Source organism: Amphibalanus amphitrite, unplaced genomic scaffold, assembly GCF_019059575.1.
Source record: "Amphibalanus amphitrite isolate SeventyFive unplaced genomic scaffold, NRLGWU_Aamphi_draft 001740F_arrow, whole genome shotgun sequence".
Classification (NCBI taxonomy): Eukaryota; Metazoa; Arthropoda; class Thecostraca; order Balanomorpha; family Balanidae; genus Amphibalanus; species Amphibalanus amphitrite.
In genome coordinates, this window is record NW_024883233.1 from 84310 (window position 1) to 105608 (window position 21299).

Consider the following 21299-nt stretch of genomic DNA (forward strand, 5'->3'; position numbering starts at 1 on the left):
TTCAATTTTGTTGGACTCCAACTTTGGCCACAGAAGCCTCTGAGTATTCGGGGACGGGGGGGGGGGATTTGAGGTCGATGTCATTGCCACTTCAGATAGTCATTCCGGAAGAGGTCTGGGTTCGAGTCGTTTCTGCACAGGTAAACTTTCCCTCGGTTGCATAAAATGAGCACAAATCTTTACGAACTCAGCGGAGCAGACGGCATCGGGAATAGTAATGGTGCAATGTCAAAAGCCCCCCATGACCAGGTTTATTTTGATATTGTTTTTGCTATTACCTTGCAAATGGTGGTCTACTAACTAGTTACAAAGCACTAAACAACAACAGCATCACCCCTAAAAAACAACAAACACCTTTTTTAACTTGTTTGGCATTCGTGTCTATTTGGATGAAATTAATTCAATTATAAATCCGCTCAACCATCAGAACAGCCCACGGATTAGTGTTCTTGGAAATGGCACGCAATTCCGTTTTACATCGCGCTTACTTCCTTTTACAAACTTAATGATTGGATATTGATATATTTTTTTCTCCTTTGGGTGGATTTCAGCCAGCCTGTCAGAAGGCGTCACAGCTGACGCGCCATTCTTCAGTCGGTATAGTCTCCTCTCAGACGATGGTTCTTTTTCGGAGCGGGCGCGTCCGCCGGATTATTGTCGGCCGACTATGCGGGCGGCGCGGCGACTGTTTTCGGCCCGGCCCGCGCCGATCGCATGTAAACGACAGTCAATAAGCCGGCCCGGCTCACCGCCCCGTATCCATATTTGACATGGGGCTCTTTTGTGTGGTCGGTAACTATTTGTGAGCCGTGTGCTCTGCCGACTTGGCCCTCGTCTACTGAGCGATCGGAGAAGGCAGCGTCATGGGCGGCAGACGAAGGGATTAGCCCGGTGTGTTCTTTCATGCAAAAAAGCATTGCAGAATGAAAGCAGCTCCGTCCTTTTGTATAATACGATTGATGTCATGGTCAAGCACTGTCAAAACGTGCAAATTGTGTGATTACCAATTGAAACGGACGTCCATTTTATTCCAGTCCTGACTGATACAAATTGCGCCACCAATAAACAAGCCAGTAACTTGCAGTTTGTACGTTGTACCAATAGTTTCACATCTTTTATACACTACTGTTAACGCCAGACCTCTTGAGACCCTAATTTTTCGCGATTATTTTGAAATGCATGGGAGAATTTCAACCAAGCTCAGGACATGGCCGTTTCAAGACCTGCCGAAACTTTTATAATTTAGATATTTTCTCGCCATTTCAATATTTCAGGCACTTCTCATTGACTCGTAATGTTAAATTTCGAGCAAGATTTTCACCCGGCATGTAGAGGCTATCACCAGTCAGTCTGTGATACGTTATGACGTCACAGCTAAGCCCCGCCTCTGTGGTCTTGGCCTGCGGCGGTTTCGGGCCGGCGCGCGGTCACTCGCGCTGTGACGGGGAGCGGGGACGGTCGAGCGGTGCCGAAAGCCGGCGGAGTTGTGCGTAACGTCTTGTCTGACAGTGCCCAAAGAGCGACATGATGACGAGGAGCCATAAATGCTCAATGCGCATTGCTTGTACAATGCTGATATGTTCGCTGATATTTGTTTTATTTTTGATAGGCTGCAAATGACGGGCAGATGTCATATAACTGACATAAGGTTAGGAAATATTCACCTGCATTAAAGCCTATGGCGTTGCAGATGATGCGATAATGGGACGTCGGATGTCATCAAGTAGCTCCTGATTTGTACATCGCTATGCACGAGCGCAATAATTAGGTAATTGCCTTCGCTTCACATCATACCTAAGGCTCGCTCGTATTTCACCAAACAGATATCCTACATCGAAAATCGTATTTGTTAGGAATCGTTAACGTTTTTTCGAAGCATGTGTGAGTAGTAGATTGAGGAGTGATGGTCCTCTTGGTCCTATATATAAGAGTCAACAAGAGCCTAACATTTACTTGACGGTCTGCTGCAATTGATTCATAGCACGTGAAACGTCAGCGAAATTCATAGTCCTTTACAGATGGCAGGGGTGTCGTTTGTACAGAGGTCGCTGATGGGCACGGGTCAATGCCGCAGTCGTGGGCGGAGCCTAATGTCATATGACGTATGAAAGCCTCTATCCAGGATGGAAAAACAGTTAACATTACGAGTCAATGACAAGTGCCACAAATATTTAAGTGACAACAAAATGTATTTGAAGAAAAAGTTTCGGCAGGTCTTGAAACAGCTATTTCCTAAATATGGTTGAAATTATTCCACGCATTTTAAAATAATCGCGAAAAATTAGGGTCTCAAGGCGTCTGGCGTTAACAGTAGTTGTTGATGCATTACTGTACCAACGGCCCCGTATTCCCCGAATCGAGTGATAAAATCTAATGGTGCTATCTCGCGACGGCCGCTGGGGAATCACAGGAAATTAACTTAACGCCGCGCAAGACAAATAGAGGAAGCAGCTGGTGCCTGAGACCAGTCGTTGGCATTGATCCCCGTATCAGACTCAGGAAATATTCCCGCCAGTTGTGTGCCGAACAGTGCTGTCTGTCCAGGGGAGACTCCGTCTGTCCCGGGGAGATATGCGCAGACACTCTCCGCCAGTGCTGTCTATCCTGAGGAGACGCCTATCCTGCAGAGAAACTCACAGCTACTCACCGCCAGTGCTGTCTATCCTGAGCAGACTCCTACCATGGAGAAACTCAGGGCTACTCACCGCCATGGCGCCGCGCGGCCGGCCCGGCCGGATCGGCGGCTTCTCGAAGTGGATGAAGACGATACGCGACAGGAAGCCCAGCACAATGGTGCGCACGAGGCGCGGCACCTCGATACCGCGCGAGCCGCGGTGGAAGATGTTGAGCGTCAGCACGGACAGGCCGGAGGCGAACGAGACCAGGCAGATGGTGACCCCGTAGTACAGGCCTGAAACACACGAACGGCGTGTCTATCACAGGGTGATCCCTTAGTACAGGCCTGAAACACACGGACGGCGTGTCTATCAGAGCTGTGGGAGACCCGGCCCGGGTCGTGGTGAGCCGTCTCCGAGATACCTAATGCAGGGCTGGAGGACGATTGAGTACTGGATTCGTGGTACGTGAAGTAAATTAAGTGCTGCTATTATTGCTTGATATGCTCATCGCGCTATAATGAAGAAGTGGTGCTATGACTGAAATGTCTCTGAAAACATGGAACTTCACTTTCAGTATGCACTGCTGAATATAAAGTGCTTAGATCTCGTCTGGATGATAAATATTGAAAGGCGTTACGATCGATGTATCCTCAATGACCTGAACGGGGCCTTTGTCTTAGTCATTCGCTAGACTACTGCCGCTCTCAGAACAGTCAATTTGAAAGGAATTTACTTATTGGCCTCATTTCGTTATACAGATTGATTCATAACTAGTCAGAACCAATCCCACTCGAAAGACGTCCTTGGTGACCCTCGTGCTTCTTGTTGTATCTCGGATTTTCAGGAAAAAGCTCATCTGGGGCTAGTGGCTGCAGGTTGAAGAGCACCCTAAACCCTGCCGTGGGACCGGGCTGGGCCATTTTTTACGTGTTTATCAGCGTCTGGGGAAGGCAAAGAACACGACAGAGCCTGATTCACGTAGTCTACAAGTCGTGTGGCCCAAACAGTCTTTGTTTCCCAAAAGGATATATCATAACCATATCAGAGCCAGTATGTGACGTGCCGAAGAAATAAACGGGTAAAAGAGGTTTGATAAGTTGGTTTCAAAATTAAGATGGATCGACTGAGCATCAACAAGATACCTAGCATAAGCTAGCACGAAATGTAATCGGTGCTTAACGTCATACTTTCATCGTAAACCCGAAGGAATTCCGACTAACAGCAGGTATTCAGAGGAATCGATTTTCGAGGCATTTGTTTGCACAACTCAAGCTGTACTCACAAAACATCTGATCAGCTGAAACAGTCTCCAGCCCGTATCAGTCTCAGCATGCGGGTGCTGGCCTAGTTGTGGTAAATAAGACCGCTTACACAAAGACAATCTAGGAATCGTGTTTTAGATATATGTATATTGAAATTCAAATAATTTGAGGCATAATTATATCACATTTCAGAATGTTGATGACGCGAGCTTTATTTGTAAAAAAAAAAAAACACACGATTCGTCAATCGTCGTGAAGGAAACCAACTGTATGTATTATGGCGCACAAGACAAACCACTTCCCTTTCCTGGCTGCCCCCATCTCAATATTGCCTAATACCGTCTGTGTGGGACGGATGGGTGCCGGAGGCGGGCGTCTGACTCACTGATGAGCGGCGTTTTCTCGGTGGGCGGCAGGCTCTCTCTGATGGTCATCAGGAACACGGTCATGGAGAGCACGGCGGAGATGCCGAGTGTCACCTTCTCGCCCGACTCGGAGGGCACGTAGAACACGAGCAGTGCTGCAGGCACAGTACGGGGGCGGGTCAGCACTTCAGCAGCACGGAACGGGGCCAGTCAGTCTCCGCCGACGTCACGGAAGGGGGCAGCGGGCAGCGTCAGTCGCCGTACGCAGTGACTGACTGGAGCTCAGCTAGTTAATTAGACAGAGGTTCGTACAACTCTGAAGTCTGGCTTGTGTGGCGAATGCGTGGTTTGAGAGGCGATTGGGTTGGCGCTGCAGCGGTGCAGATGAATTCTCAAAGTCGGGTCAATGGTGGCTATCGGCTGACCAGCGGGCCCCCGAGCGGGCGTTAGCGCCGTCTGAGCCATTGAGTCGTCGAGTCGCCGGCGGCCGTTCGGGCCAGAGCTCTCTTTACGAGCGGCGGTCGCCGATCGGCGTCTCCGAGCCATATTGTCATACAGCTGGTGTGAGCGGCCTGTGAACCGATCGGGCCCCCCGCAGCAGCCTGTTTCGATCGAGCTGTCCGGCTCCGATAGGGGCGGCGGCTCGGCGAAGGGGCTCATTGGTTACCCAGCCGGCGGCGCGGCTCTCCAGCTGACGCCCCGCCGGCCGGCCGGCGTGCTGATGGCGACAGCCCCATTGGAGCCGCCAACAGCGACCATACGCCCTCAACATATTCATCCTTATACTGCCTAGATGTGACCTACAGGCTACAACGATGACGCCTTATTTGTTCTCTCTATTAACCCGCGCGGGGCTGGGGGGGGGGGTAAATTTTACCCCCCCTCGCGAATTTTTGCGATAACTCAAAAACGGCGGCGCGCAGCGCCGCCAAACTTTCAGTACCTTTTCTTACATCAATTTGACATGTTCCCTGAAAATTTGAGCGAAATCCGTCGGAAAATTTTTGAGAAATTGACGTTTTAGTGACGTCATGTTCGCCATTTTCGCCTCAAAAACGGCAAAAGTTCAAACGCCGCTAACATCTTCATTTTTAAAGGAATCAAGACGTAACAAAAAAGGTTATACGTAATTTTACTTTGTCTATCAAATGGCTATCTCAGTTTTTTGAAAATTTTGGATTTTGGCCTAATTTTTTTCAAAAAACTGACTTTTTTGGGAAAATCATTATAAAATCCAAAATATTGAGTCTATCGAAAAAAACGGAATATATGTCAGAGAAGTGGTCTATGTGCACCTACATACCAAATTTTAGAAGAAACGGTTCAAAAATGTGGGAGTTATTCAAAATTTTATGACGTCACGACACACAAATTTTTTGAAAAATGACTTTTTTGGAAGTTCTAGAACTCGTACGGAAACAAAAATAGCACCATTCGATTCGCCGTGAAAAACTGCATCAGATAGACACCTTTTTAGGTCTTAACAACCAACTTCAAAATTTGACCTCACTTGACCCGACCTTGACCTGACCTCGACCTGAAATTCATCCAGAGGTGGTCCATATCACTTATTGAGTGTGCCTATTGAATTCTATGAGTAAAATGACCCATAAAACATGTGTCGCACATGCCCTTTTCTATATTTTGTTTTTTGGTGACCTGACCTGACCTGACCTGACCTTGACCTTGACCTCTGAATGATATTTTATGCAACGAATATTGTCTTGGTAGCCTAAGAACACGTTTTGGGCGATCAGTCTCAGTCCATGACTCCATTTTTCGGCAACTACGGTGCAAGGCCGATACTGTAGAAACTTGCAATTTGTACCCTTGACCTGACCTTGACCTTGACCTCAAACTTTAAATTAAGTACATGTTTTTAGTAGTTTGTGATGAGAGCTTTCGATTGGCGTTTGAATTTTCCAAATCGGACCATTAGTTCGGGAGATAACAAGGGGGGGTAAAATTTACCCCCCCCCCCCTCCCCCAGCCCCGCGCGTTCGGCTGGAGACCCCAGCCCCGCGCGGGTTAATATGTGGCTAATAAGTGTTTGAACACTTTTTGTGGACCAACTGGTTGTGGTAACAAACGCACATCCCTATATCCCGGCCTTATCCTCTACCCAGTGGGTCAGTTGGTCAGTAACAGTAGCAGTGACCAGCCAGATGGAGTCGCCCCGCCGCGCCGGCCACTGCACTGGCTCGGCAGGCCGGCGACTCGGACCGGCACCAGACGCCGGCCACTGGCAGAGTTATGCGTCCCATCCGTCGCGCATCGGATCGCGGCACGGCGATAAGAATGGCTGAGCGGGACGCGTCATCCGTCAGCCGTCAGCGTCCGCCGGCGTCCCCGCGCGCCGGCTGACCGCTCAACCGTCGACTGCCGGCGGCTGGACTGGGGCAACACGGAGATGACAGGCTTGGATAGAGAACTCAACAGAGTGCAAGCCTAATTCCGTCAGGACGTTTTTAGTGCTCTTGGCTGTTTTACCTGCTCTGGAATATTTACGGCGGTTCAAAGAGTGAATAGAGCTTCACTACCCAAGCATCTTACAATTTAATTTGCACTGTGTTAAACGTTCTGATTTTCATAATGTAGGTTACATAATTCTTTTAGACTTATGAATGCGTTTTGCACTAATGGCCTCTGGTAATCCACAAAGTGGGAGCTCACGGCCATCCGATATTTCCGCTCGTTTGATGCGCTCTGCTCTGCGCCGTATTAGGGCTGTAACGACTGTCCCAATCTGCTGCCAGAGGCCGCCCGGCTCAAGTGGCCCACATTACGAGTCCAACGCACCACAGACCTCTCGGCGCCAGCTAACTCATTAGGCAAATGATCGTCGCTTCTCGCCTTTATCGACAGTTGTGCGACGGTTCCCGAGTCGGCCGGCTCCAAGTTGCGTCATTAGTCAGCGCCTGAGGCGGCGGCGGTGGGTGGGGGCGGGGAGAGTCCGTGCCGTCCCGTCCCGTCTCGCTGCTGCTCTGCGCATCCATCACACACTCCGCGGACCCGCCCGGCCCGACCCGGCCCGCCACGCTCCCTGAGACACCGCCGAGAGATGTGTCCCGATGGATGGGCAGCTGAATGCAGTGTGATTCCTGGCCAGATGAATGATTCAGCCACGACTGAGGAGAGGATTGAATCCCGCGATGGTGTAGTTCAGAAGCTGTGGCTTTGTTCGGGCTGATGTTGGTCGGTGCATAAAGTGTGAAACTAGCTGACGGCCCGCACAGACTGGGCAATTGTGAATAAATAGGTACTCCTTAAACAGCGAAAAGCTGACCTTATTCAAGGATGCTTCTATTTCTGGTGAGAGATTTTAATACTGTCCCTACAGACTGTTGTAGTGTCGTGGACTCACCGATGCCGTTGATGAGTATGCAGGGCAGGATGAGGTTGAACACGTAAAACATGGGCCGCCGTCGCAGCCGGATCGTGTAGGTGATGTCCGGGTACGGCTCCGGACAGCAGCTGTAGTTCTGCACGTTGCGCTTGGCGCTGAAGTCGACCAGGTCGAACTCGCCGTTGGACTGGTAGTTGGAGAGATCGCCGTCCGGAGATTCGCTGATTATGTCCACCTGGTAATGGAGGTGGAGAGCGGTGAGTCTGCGGAGTGGTGATGGAAGCTGTTTGTCCACCTGGTAGTGGAGGTGGAATGGAGGGGAGACTGATACCTCCACTGTGGTACGACGGTGGTATGGAGGTGGATGGTGTTTGTCCACCTGCAGGAGTGGAGGTGGATGAATGTGGAATGAAAGGCGAATGATGAAGGTATGGTGCGGGTGAACAGCGAAATGATGATGGTGGAGGCCGCTCTGATGAAGCTTTTATGTGTTTGAGGTCTCATACGTTTGATTCTCCCAAATCAATGGTTTATGGCTTGTCTTCATTCAACACAACTATTATTGATTCGTGCTAACGTCTTAATGATGGAGACGAACGTAATTGGATCGCATTTCAAAGCTTTGTAGTTTGTTATCCAAAAGCCAATTGCGAGCTCTCTGGGGGCACTCAAGCTCGCGTGGGGCAACGCACTGTTTCGCAATGGTTTGGCACCGCTGACGCACATTCGGCTGATTTTATCGCGTGTGAGGATCGACATTTGATGAGGGAAGCTCATCCGCTCAGGATTTATAGCCTGAGGCGGCGAATTTACCGCCCCAGTTCGACACTGAGTTGCCGCGATGGGTATCTACGGCACCATAGTAAATCAGCAGAGATCCACCCTGTCACTCGTCTGTCAAACTACAGAGTCAGACTCGTCTTAGCAGTACGATTTGTAAACTACAGGATATATTTTTATGAACATGTCAGGGTTCTCTATTTCTGTTCAAACTCGACTGATGCATACCATATATGGTGGATTTGTGATTCTAATTTGTATGATAGTCAGGGGAAGGAAGCCCAATTTTGGGCCGAATAACGCAAAATTGGGTAGAGCTTAGCAAAGGGTGGTTTCTGGGACAAAAATGACCGCTGAACCCGAATCTGACCGGTGCGCACCTCTAACTAATGTTGCACCACTTCCAGAGCACGTGCAACTGCGTGGTTCTTCTTTTTTGAAGAATGGTACCCTTTTTATATATTTTAAAATAAAATTAATAGTGTAGTTGTGTTGTATTCCAAAACTTTAATGTTGTAGTCAAAATTCATTGCATAAATGAAAATCCTAGTTAACACATATCGCAGACAATCTATGACGTCACTGTGACGTCATTTATTCGTAAACTGACGCGAAAATGAGGTGTGACAACAAAACATTTAACTTTATTTACAGGATACGCTCATTGACGGGTTTAAAATGCATTGAGCATGCTCAGAAAATATCTCGCCGTTGCAAAAAGTAAAAATCGTCTGGATGGAGGTACCATTTTGGCCTACAGGGGGCGAAATCCGCGGAGTGTGCGTTTTTACCCCAAATATTTTTTGTGCAATAACTTTTGATACAATGCTTGCATTTCGTCCATTTTACCATCGTTGTGATTCTCTCACCGAGACGCATCGAATAGTATGCCAATTTACTTCGATTGGTTAATATTATATTTTACCGCAGTTCATGAGCTCAGGTCGATTATCACGCTAGTGAAGGTTATGACCTGACTGGAATCGGTCATGTACTTTACCAATCGCTTTGGATTATCAAGATAATCGCATGGAAAATGCTTTCATTGCTCTTATGTGGCTTAATCAAAAGCTATAGCTGAAAAATTAGCGGTGGCTCTGTCCTTGTGAATCCTTCCTATCAAAAGGTTCGGACTAAATTAAAAAAAATGCTGATGACGTTTTCAGGACGTCACATGACAAAATTCAAAGGTAGGTATAGAAGTCGTTCATAAATGTATTGGCGCCGCAAAGCATTCGTAAGGCATGCAGTATGCTTGCGAGATTTTAGAATTAGATGTGTGCTAACAGGCGTAGTTTTAGTTTATTACGTTGGCATACATACCTAATAAGGTGGGCGTAAATTTCGTCACAGAGGGTTTCACATGTGTTATGTCCCAAGTTCTCATCAATGTCTTGTGGTTATTCATGTTCTTAGACGTCCCATACCCGAGCATTGAAGAACACGCAACAACTAACCGGAGAGAATTTGATTCTGGTTGGTTGTATTCATCTCTTCTGTAACTATACACACACACGCACAGGCGAACACACATATTGTAGTACGGCTATTATCAGGAGGCGTTCGGCTGCCGGCCGCCGGCACGGTGACTCTGTGCACCCTGGCCTTCGCCCAAGACGTCTGCCTCGTCCATCCAGCGGACGCGTCTCGTCGTAATGGTACAATATGTTCCGTCCCATTCTGTACAGTGTACAGTACACGGCATATGTACGCACATAGGTAGTATCCCGAGTGATTGGCACCGCCGTTAAGTTGTACGACGCCAACCAGCCGGTACACTCGGGGGCAGATTGATGTTCCACCACTCCCTACCCATCGGGCTCTCATGCCTCAGCACTGGCTGCTGCCAGTGTTGCCTGCCCTCAGCACTGCTCAGAACTGCCTGCCAGTGCCAGTGCTGCCAGTGCTGCCACTGCCAGCAGCCAGTGCTGAGCCATGGGAGCGCGATGGGCGATGGGTAGGGAGTGGTGGAACATCAATCTGCCCCCGAGTGGAAGTCGCCGGCCAGGTCGACGGAGCAGAGCGACTGGTTGTTCTCGACGCAGGACTCGGATAGATGCGCCTGTTCCGATGCGTCAGCCGGCTCTCCCTTCTTCTTCCGCGCACTGCCGGTCGTGACCTAGGGCGCGGCAGACCGGGGCTGGTCCACAGGTGGCGTGGTCCACCCCACTCGATCGAGGAACTCCGTGACGTATTTAGCCGGCCCCGAGAGCACATCCTAGAGGGTGGGGAGCGGCCCCCAGAGCCGGGTTCGCGTTCTTGCGCGGCCGGGCACTCGCATAGCAGGTGCGCGACCGTGTCCTCTTCGCCGCACTGTCCGCAGAGAGGGCTGGTGGCCAGGCCAATCCTGAAGAGTGTGGCCCGGACCAGGGGTGAGCAGCCGCTGCGGATCTGCGAGACAGTGGTCTGTCCCCATCGGCCGAGGTCGTCGTGGCCAGGGGTGTTCTCCAGATGTGAGTGGTGCTTGGAGTGATCGAGGGTGAGCAGGCCGGTTCAGTGTCTGATGGCGATGCGCGCACAGGCCAGGTCAACTGGGATCCGACGCTGGTCGCCTGATGTCGCCGCGATGTTTGCTAGGCGGCCCGCTTCTTCATTACCCTCGACCCCCGCGTGGCCCGGGATCCACTGGAGGCTGATAGCTCTGCCCCCGGCCGCAGCAGAGTGCAGGAGAGCCCAGATGCCGTGTCAGGGCCGATTCCTGCGCTGCCGGGCCTCGGCTGAGCAGTTGGAGGCCGGACAGGGAGTCCGAGCAGAGCAGGACAGACCGAATGGCAGCGGGGGATGGCTCCGGCTGTCCCAGGAAACATTTTAACGCCTCCGCCATCGCCGCCAGCTCCGCCTGCATGCTGCTGCATACGACTTCTGCCGGTGCGGTACATTCGATCTTGCGCCCCTCACGGTGCAGTTCGAGGAGGGCTCCTCCGCCGCCTTTCTAGGTACCGTCTAGGGCAGAGCCATCAGACCAGATTGTGAGGTCTGGATTTGGGTAAACGGCCAGGGCCTCCAGGGTTGCAGCCTTCCGTAATTCTGGTGGGTCAGTCCTCTTGGTAGGTTTCGGAAGCTTCAAGCCGAAGTGGACGTTGGTGTTGTACTGCTTCCACGGCGGTTCTCCCTGGTGCAGTGTTAGTGGGGCTACGGGCACTCCACCCAGTCCAGCTTCCTCGCACACCCACTTCCCCACTCGTCGGAAACAGGGTCGATGCTGGAGGCCAGCAACGTCCTCATCTGGCGGCGACGGCGCCGGCACTCCCACCTCATGGGCTTCCTGTTTCTTCCGCATCCAATGGAGGTGGGCTCTGTACTGCAGTCTAGGTGGCGGTGTCTTGTCAATGAGCTTCCGGGCGGGATCGTCCGGAGGGAGTCGCGTCAGGCGTCCATTCTCCCGGCCTGCCAGCTCCTTGGCCCGTACTGCCAGCTCCGGCTCTCCCTTCTCCAGCAGCCGCATGCTGGTACTATTCAATCTCTTTTGGACTCAGACGGGCGAGTCGGGAGAGCTCCATGTTCAGCTCGTCGTGCCCGTCATCATCAATCTGCAGCTTTGTCTAAAACGGTTCCATGTGTGCACCAAGAGCATCTGATAGTGTCGAGCCGCATGCATGCTGAAGGTGTCGCCAAGCTTCAACTTTATAGGGTAATCACGAATCCATGCTCCTTAAATGAATTTTCACTTGCAATGTAGTCCCAAGAAAATGCACTTCACGCAAAACAGGTTTACGAGGAGGCATTCGGTTGTCAGATCATTTTTGTAGGTACTGTTTTGTTCCTGCATCGTCTATCATGTGGTCTCGCTTCGATCTTAGATTGTTTTCCTCAAATATCCAAGATATTTCACTTTCGTACAAAGGTTATTTTTGCCCTTTTGATAAACCACAGCTGTTTATTTTCTTTCCCAGTCTTCATGACAAGCACAATTTTGGATCATTTTTTATCGCTTGCCAAACGCGCGTAACGACTAGGCTGAACCCACGCTGACTTTCCGTTATTCATAGGAATGGTTATTTACTTGAAATAAATAAAAAATCATACAATTTGAACTATAAATAAGACCAAAGGAACGATAGTTAGGCAATTCAAAGCCAACAGCATTTTGATTTAAATGCCGTCGCAGCGCCAGAACACGGTAAAAATGAGATAAAGATATCCTGTTTCAGAGATAAAGATATGAGATAAAGATATCCTGATTTATCAATCTGCTGTACTACTTCATCCAGTTTGACCAAATCTGTCAGGTGGTGACTTGGACTGTCACGTTCTCAACGTGACTCACATGTACCTCTGCGAAAACGATTTTAGCATGATCCGACTCAGAAATGTTAATAGATCATGTTTGATTATTTTCCCTTCTCTGATTTGCATACGACGGGAATAAAGTTAAATGCTTTAGGGACAAGACGACTTTTTCAACTCATTTATAGGTAAATGACGTCACGGTGACGTCATCGGCTGTCCAAACATTGCAAAACTTCAGCTTCCAATTGCGCCATGTGTTTTTAGCACAAGGACAAAATCTAAAAACAATATCTCAAATATCAACGACGTTACACTGCAATTCATTACCATTCTCCAAAAAAGATGAACCACGCAGTTGCACGTGCTCTGGAAGTGGTGCAACATTAGTTAGAGGTGCGCACCGGTCAGATTCGGGTTCAGTGGTCATTTTTGTCCCAGAAACCACCCTTTGCTAAGCTCTACCCAATTTTGCGTTATTCGGCCCAAAATTGGGCCTCCGTCCCCTGACTATGAAGTTGATGGGTATTTTTAGATCAATCTATGCTCTGCAAAGCTTATCATTTACACTGAGCCTAAGGAGAACAAAAATGCTCATTTCGAAATTATAACGAAGTAAATTCACCTCACCCTTTCCCATCCTGTGGTCACACATCAAATGGCACTCCATATCTACCCATGTCTTTAGGCGGATGGTCAGTTGTCACGCACCGTGTATCCATCGTAGGTCCAGCTGGCCCACTTCATCTCGCAGCTCTGGATGTCGAAGGGGAAGTACTCGACGTCCATGTCACACGACGACTGGTAGATGCCGTGCGACAGCCACGTCACCTGGCCGTTGCTGTTGACGATGACGTTCGTGTTGATGACGGCCGTGCTGTACTGCGAGTCGGCGCTGACGGTCGTCGGGAGAGGACAGGGAGTGTTAGTTCGGTCTGGGAGTTGTTAACAACTGTCCAGAGATGTTGGAAGGTGACAGTCTAGCGGTGTGCTCTGCCGACTAAATGTTTGGCATGATGAGGAGATGCATTGCAAATAGAATATAGCTGCCATGCCGGAAATATTTGGTGCATAGTTAAATTCACAAGCACTGAAGTTTGTTTTTAGCCTATTTCAGATGAGCATTGCTTTGACACTTCGAATTGATTCGTCTGTGTAACATGGACGGAATGGTGTTCCCACAAGTCAAACGTTTCTGTGCCTGGTATAGGTATCCAGCGCAGTTCGGTGTTACGGATGTTTTCTTTCTGCATCCAACACACCGCAAAACAGGCAAGGAAGGAACAAACCATGCATTATTTAGTGAATGTTTTCTAGTAAGTTCTTAATAAGATTAACCGATCTCTACGGCCGGTGACGCTTCGTTGATTTTTTTTCGATCAAAGGAGGCGTGTTTCAGAATAATTGTTAAAACTTAAACTTGCAGCGCAGCTTCAACAAATGATTTCTTCAGCTTTCGGCGACAGTTGGGCAGATGGAAGTTTGAAGAGAAGGGACTGCTATTGATGGGTAGGATATCTCTGCGGGAAATCACCCCGTTAAGGCAGAGGAATCGCTGCAATATATAAGCCAGATATGATGCACCTCTGCTGCGGCCAAATATGTGCAGATGTTTTCGCTCAGTGTCCCATCTACTTTTCACACGTTGTGTGGCGCTCAGATGTCTACAAACGTACGATTATGTAATTAGTGGAGGTAAAGCCGAAATCACTTCTTTGTTTTTAATGTGATAGTTGCTTTCGTGTAGTTGTCGTAACCGTAGACCGCCTTATGGATATACAGTATACACTTATACAGTACTGCTTGCGTTCTATAGCATAACGCACTTTTCGAAAGACCTTCAATGTGAAAGGTGCTACATAATATGTATATGTGACTACGAACACAATCATATTTTGTACATGACTTGATTGGTAAACCTCAAGGCTCCAGAGAGACAGCCGTAGATGTGCAAGTTTTTACGGCTCCTGTTTGTGAAGAATCAAATTTTGATAATGCTAGGGGTCATAACTTATTAGCTATGTGCCGTCTCCGAGCGCCACTCCCCGTCCAAAGGCGGGCACGAGTGTTGGAAGAGAAGTATATTAAAAGGAAAAAGAAACTTATTATATACTACTCCGTTGAGTAGTTAGCATTGTCATAAAATGTCTGAAGTAAGTGATGTCGTTTGGCGTCTGGTGTTTTGTGTTTGTGAAATTTACATAACGCATCAGGATGCGCGACTACATGAGCAGTTGTAATTAAATCTGCAAGTCTGATGCGAAGATCAAATATTTTGGGCTATAGACGTTCAACAATGCGCTCGAAACGGGAAAGTGAATTCACTTCGATTTGTTTGCGCCTCTTCAGTTCAAACAGTAAAATGCAAGCTGCAAAGTTGTTATAGATATAGCGAACTTATTAGCAAGATGTTATTGCGGGCGACTGTACAAATCACAACACTGAAACCAGGGGTATAGAGTGGTTTAGTCAAAAAGCGCTAGATGTGCGTGCTCATCCGCGACACAGCAGTCGGTAGCGTAGCGCCGAGTGCGAACCCCAGAAGGGGGGGGGGGGGTAGGAGCACAGTCGGGGACCGACCTCCTGCAGTTGACTGCTAATGGGTTATCTGGCGCGTACAGGTCTCGGGTACACGTGTCCGTCTGCACGTCCTGACGGTGCCGCAGCGGCGGGCCCGCGCTGCCGGATCAGTCGGCAACACAAGGCGGGTTACACGCATTTTAGTGGTACTAAACAGAATCTGCAGTGTTGCTTGTGAGTGAGGGAGGTACATAGGTGCTATAAAAAGCGTTGGCTATAAATTGTAAATCAGGATTTGGTCTGCCGAAAAGTTATCTATGTGGTTGGCAAGGACTGGGTAGTAAAGGCTCATAAGATATTTCCTTTATATTCCCACCAGTTGTTGGCAAGATAAGTATCGTAAGTGGGGGTGCTACCTTCATCTGCGCTTTCCTAATCGGTCCGGTGACTAGAAGCACCAATATTCTACATAAGAGAAGTTTGCCGATTTTGACTTCGTGCGGTTTAACTTCAATCCGTTCTTCACTGTTACATGCATTTAAGTATGTATTTAAGCATGTCCATGAATCTTAACAATTCACGAACAAAACAAGCTCCTGAATAAATAAATAAATAAATAGATAAATAAATAAATAAATAAATAAAAAACGCCTGTAACAAAAAGGCTAAAAAGTATTTCTGATGCGATATAGATTGCTTGTTGCAATGCGCACTATGAAAGAATCCAATAGATGACCAGAGTGCTAACGAAGTTACGCTCTCTAGAATGCCAAGTGCGCAGTACTTACTGTGAGACTGTGAGCGGAAAACTTGTTTTACTTATACAACACACCGCGTGGCCTCGCAACTTTCCTGGTGCATTATCTTTAATGCTATACGATAGTAGCCCAAATGCTTTACAATGCCTTTGCTGCTAATTGTTTCATTTTGTGGCATTGGTTTTATGTATCTGTCAACAATCCTCATCGCGGGATGATCATGCTTTCTTAGGTGTCGAAACGTGAGATCATAGTAGCAGTGTATTGAATACTGGAGCATGCTGCATGGAGAGCGCAGGCATCGGCGTTATTGACAGCAAAAGGTTGCTCAGAATGTCAAACGCTGCTCATCGGCACACTTACTTGTTGTAGAGAATGATGTCAGGTTTCCACACGCGGAAGTAAGGCACGCGTATTTTCTGGACCCCGCCGAAGTCGGAGGTGTTCCACGTGAGATGGTAGTCGGTCCAAACGTGGGTCAGCCAGCAGTTGGTCGTCAGAATCTGGTTTCTCTCGTCCTAAAAAAGAAGCGACGCTTATAAGTCATGCGGCACTGAATAATGCGTAACACATGTCTTATTTCTTTTTACAAAGGAATTTGATGCAAGACAGCACAGCGCCGCCGGTTACAGAGTTTCAAACCGGGCACTGAGAAACCCACTGTGTAGGTAGACTGTACCGCAGAACACCGGCGCATTGCGGGTCAGTCTACCTCTCAGAGGAACGGACCCGAACGACAGCCTCTGAGTCTGTGCTTTGACCGAATTCCGCGGCCACAACCGTCAGTGTTCCAGAACATTGTTAAGCATCGGTTGTGTGCTGTTTAATCTAGAGGGGCCGGATAAACTCCTATAATAAAAATAATCAAGGATACTTGAGGCTTACAGTGACTATGAAAATTGAAATGATTATTTTGACGCTTTTTACCGCCTCCGGCAACGAGCAACACGGGCGATCCATCGCAGGGGCGTCGGGGGCCTGACCACCATTCTCGCCCCTGCTGCCATTATCACTTGCCGGAGCCATTTATCTTATCCGCTGTCAGCGCCACAGTGGACGAGATAAAGCCCCCGCCGCCGTCTATTGTGCGTGAACAAATTCATTCTCCCCGATTTTTATTACTCGAATACCAAGAAGACACGTATTCATGGCCTTTTTGTGAAGCAGAGCACATGCCTGTTCCGCTGGTGTCGCCGGACTCAGGAAGTGGTCGCCGCGGCAGTGGCATGACAAACAGTGGAGCAGTAATCAATCTCTCTTCAGGGCGCTGAACGGCAATACATCCAAGTGTACCTCAGCTCCAAGTGGTCCGTTGATAAATGCATTTGACGAGCGACACCTACGGGGTCGTGCGGCAAAAACTTTCTCTGTCCGCGGGCGCCACTGCAGCGACACCTGCCGTGTGGCTCCAACACTGTTGGCTCAGTCTGTGCGCCCACGCCGTGCCGCGAACACTGATCCTACACATTGTTCAGCGTTCCGATTGTAGTTGGACCACATCTGGTGAGTTCTCCCCACGTGGTGGGTGCATTACGCCGAGATGGCCTGGCTGGGCCGTGGTGTCGTATTTTTATGTTCGCCCAGTGGGCTCGCGGCACTGGCAGCCGGCTCTCAGTTAGGAACTGCCAGACCAAAGTACCAGTCGCTGGCTGTTTTATATTTTTTTCTATCATTGCCTCTAGGGCCCTTGCCGCAGGTTCCTGCACCACCGACAACTGTGGTGTCCCCTACGGCCGCAGGGGCGCGCCGCGGCCCGCGATCGCGTCGTCGGCCATAGCGCGTTTGCGCCGGCGACCGTATACGCAGTTACGCTCGTGCCGCAATTCAGGGAGTTACGTCTTATGCTGCCACCAGACTGCTAGCCTCGTATCTTGTTGTATTCATCGCCCTGTCCACGCGCATGACCTAATGTCTCTGTGCACCGGCTCCTGGGGCCGTGGCCCGCGTCCCTCCGCGAGGCCCCTATCAGCGTTTTGGAACTAGTGGCTGTCGCTGTAGCCGTGCACGTGTGGCGAGATCGGTTCGCGCATCGCTGCGTCCTTGTGCGCTCAGATAACTCCGCTGTGGTGGCCTGTATAACCTCTCAGTCATCTCGCTCGCCTGCCCTAATGCCATGGCTCCGATTCCTTTTTCTCACCACCGTCTCTCATAACATTCTCGTGCGTGCCGTGCACACACCCGGCATCGCCAATGCAGCAGCTGACGCCCTGTCCCGCGGTCTTGTGCAGGTCTTCAAGGAGCTCCGCCCGTCCGCAGCAGCCACGCCGACGTCCTGGGACTGGCCGGCCTGCGGCACGCTCTCACCGTTCACCAGCTAGCTGGTGCCGCGCTAGCTCCTGCCACCATTCGCTCTTATCGAGCAGTGTGGGGCCAAATCCGCGTTTTCCTCACTCTGCCGCCCACTGCTGCCCTGTTTCCCATCTCAGTGGCCGACACTGCTGATTTCCTGGCCTCTCGACACGAGCAGGGCTGTTCCGCTTCCACCCTCGCCGCCGAGGCGTCTGCCATCTCCTACGGCCACAAGCTAGCCGGCGCGCCGGATCCCACGGCGGACTTCCGGGTGCGACAGCTGTTAGCGGGATCCCGCCGGCTACGGCCGAGTGCGGACAACCGCCTCGCCGTCTCCCTGACCGAGCTCGGCGAGCTCTGCGCCGCACTCCATTTCCTAGGCCTCTCCCCGGTAGACCGTGCTGCATTCCGTGCCATCTTTACATTGGCTTTCTTTGCTATGCTTCGCCCGGGCGAGGTCGTGCGCGGCCGAGACCTGACCCACACAGTCCGACTCAGCCACGTGAGTCTCGTCGGCCCCCAGCTTTCTCTCACCATTCCATCCTCAAAAACGTCGGCCTCCCCGTTCACCACCACGCTTCGAGCCCGGCCTGATCTTGCCACGTGTCCGGTCGCCGCTGTCCGCGACTACCTCGCGGTCCGCGGCACGGGCCTTCCTGATGACGCACTGTTTATCGGCGGCCATCGCCGCCCTCTGACATCGCGCGATCTCACTCGCGTACTTCGCATGGCGGGCCGTCGAGCTGGTCTCAACCCAGCCCGCCTCTCCGGGCACTGCCTTCGCATCAGCGGCGCCTCCCACGGCGCCGCAGTCGGACTAACGGAGCCTCAACTCTGCCACGCCGGCCGCTGGTCGTCCCAGGCCGTGCGGCGATACGTACGGCGGCCGGTCTCCCTCCTTCAGGCATCCTAAGCGGCGGGTCCCGTCCAAAGAGGGTTAACGTTGCCGGCCTTCCACCGCTACCGCTCCCAAACCCGAGCCACAGCTGCCCGTTCTAGGTCTGGGTGCACGGGCCGCGCCCTAGCAGGCGTAGCGGCAGTCCCGACGCTGCCTGTTCAGGCCCGGGCTCCCAAACCGCCGCCCTCGCAGGCGGAGCGGCGGCGTCCTTGGCCACCTGCCTGTTTTCGGTCCGGGATCCCGGACCGCCGCCTTCACGGGCGAGCGGCAGTCTTGTCAGCTGCCTGTTTTAGGTCCGGGCCCCCGGACCCCCGCCTCACGGGCGGAGCGGTAGTCTGTCAGCTGCCTGTTTCAGGTCCGGGCTCTGGGACCGCCGCCCTCGCCGGCGGAGCGGCAGTCCCAACTCCCGACGGCTGCGCGCCACAGTGATGTATCTGTATATATGTAACGTCGGGCTCGCGTGTTCATTGTTGGTTTAGCTCGCCCGCACAGCCATAACCCAGATGCAACTGCAGTTTCTACGCCACAGCCGCACCGCCGACGGTGCCATGTTTGTGCGTCGCGTGAGGTGAATTACGCCGTGCGCGGCATGTCATGTCCTCTGCCGTCGCGTTATCGCCACGTCTGTTAATCCAGAGGCATCCATCGTTTTCCATTAGCTTTCTGCCGCCCTGGCAATTTTGTTCATAGCGAATGCCTCTCCGTTCCGCGCGGGTGCAGATGGGGTGTTGGGCGTAATCTGCACCCAAAGTGCATGACGGGTGTACAAACGTACGAATACACAGACCCATATTCATCAGTCATGCATTTGCAAGCGCAGCGGAACGGAGAAATGCATTTGACGAGCGACACCTACGGGGTCGTGCGGCAAAAACTTTCTCTGTCCGCGGGCGCCACTGCAGCGACACCTGCCGTGTGGCTCCAACACTGTTGGCTCAGTCTGTGCGCCCACGCCGTGCCGCGAACACTGATCCTACACATTGTTCAGCGTTCTTGTCTTTCCGATTGTCCACCGCCACCCCGCCGCCGCCTGTGGTACTGTGTTTCCATGCATTGCTGGCTGTGTAAGCGTAATCTGCACCCAAAGTGCATGACGGGTGTACAAACGTACGAATACACAGACCCATATTCATCAGTCATGCATTTGCAAGCGCAGCGGAACGGAGAAATGGCGTTTTCAGTGTTGGGCCAGTGGTTCGCAGTGGACCGGACGGCCGACAGGCGGCCAGTCCAAGTAGCGATACAAGCTTACAGGCTGCAACAGTGGTCCACGCACGACATGTCGAGTGTGACCGCTGTTTCACTCACGACTGTCTGAGCAGATCATACCTGCCCGACCTCTGCCACGCACAGGTCCGGGCGGTAGGGCCCGCGTGTCCTCCGCGATCCTTACCACGTCAATGATGTGGTGCAGAGAGAGGCTGAAGTTGACCTCGAGTGGCTCCGCCGAGTTGCGCGCCGGTCGCACTGACGGGTCGTAGTTGGACATCAGGTACTGCGTCAGCCGGTACTCGCTCTCGTCACACAGCACACGGCTCACTGGGAACAAAGCGGAGTAGTCTGTCAGCACTCAGCTCAGTAATATCCCGGTTCATTGGGGACACAGGGGTGGGGGCGGGGTGTTCTGTCATGTCTGGATCACTGGTAACACAAGACCTCTGTCGCCGTTCCCTACTCCACTATCGCTACGCATCCGTCATACACCGGCTCGCTGAGACGGGGTGGTAAAAGAGTGATACTATTTGCAACCATAGATGCAGGGCATTTACTATACTTTCCGGTGTGTATGCAGAATAACCACACTCAAAACTTTTTTACTACCTCCTGGAGGGTTCATTTTCATCAAACCAGCAAGATAAGAGTATATTGAAAGGGTAACTCTTTGCTACCATTATGTGCATAGTAACGGTACGTGGTTAATATGAACTTATTCGCCAGCGAAGAGTATTATTACCATGTAAATATCAATATTACTCTCGCGATCCAGAACATCACGAAAACTCTTTCTTTCTGGGTATCGTGACTCGTGTACAGATAGTCGTTTCATGCGTGGATCTTGTTTACCCTCGTGAAGATGATATTTGAAATGGAATCACTCAGCCAATCAGAAACGAGATCGGCCGTTTGCGGTTTGAAGGCCGCGCGCATCTGTCAGTTTTCGGCCGTTGGTCTCCGAGAGCGGATGTGAGCAGTGTCGGTGCCGCGCGGCGTGGCCGTTGGTGATTGTGCTTGCGTG

At 50.9% G+C, this 21299-nt stretch overlaps 2 protein-coding genes across 2 annotated transcripts in view; one reads left to right on the forward strand and one right to left on the reverse strand.

Moving 5' to 3' along the window:
* LOC122374925 (signal transducer and activator of transcription 5B-like) overlaps window positions 1–20005 on the forward strand; it is an 85605-nt gene extending 65600 nt beyond the window's left edge. The window contains exon 17 of the mRNA XM_043353984.1: window positions 18105–20005. Coding sequence (XP_043209919.1) covers window positions 18105–18318 — 214 coding nt within the window. The 3' untranslated portion in view covers window positions 18319–20005. The remainder of the gene's footprint in view (window positions 1–18104) is intronic.
* LOC122374926 (neuronal acetylcholine receptor subunit alpha-7-like) overlaps window positions 1–20597 on the reverse strand; it is a 34811-nt gene extending 14214 nt beyond the window's left edge. The window contains exons 1-6 of the mRNA XM_043353991.1: window positions 20457–20597; window positions 16240–16394; window positions 13310–13493; window positions 7610–7826; window positions 4266–4400; window positions 2706–2911 (exon numbers count right to left, since the gene is read on the reverse strand). Of these exons, the coding sequence (XP_043209926.1) occupies window positions 2706–2911; window positions 4266–4400; window positions 7610–7826; window positions 13310–13493; window positions 16240–16394; window positions 20457–20552 (993 nt within the window). The 5' untranslated portion in view covers window positions 20553–20597. The remainder of the gene's footprint in view (window positions 1–2705; window positions 2912–4265; window positions 4401–7609; window positions 7827–13309; window positions 13494–16239; window positions 16395–20456) is intronic.
* Window positions 20598–21299: the final 702 nt, after the last annotated feature.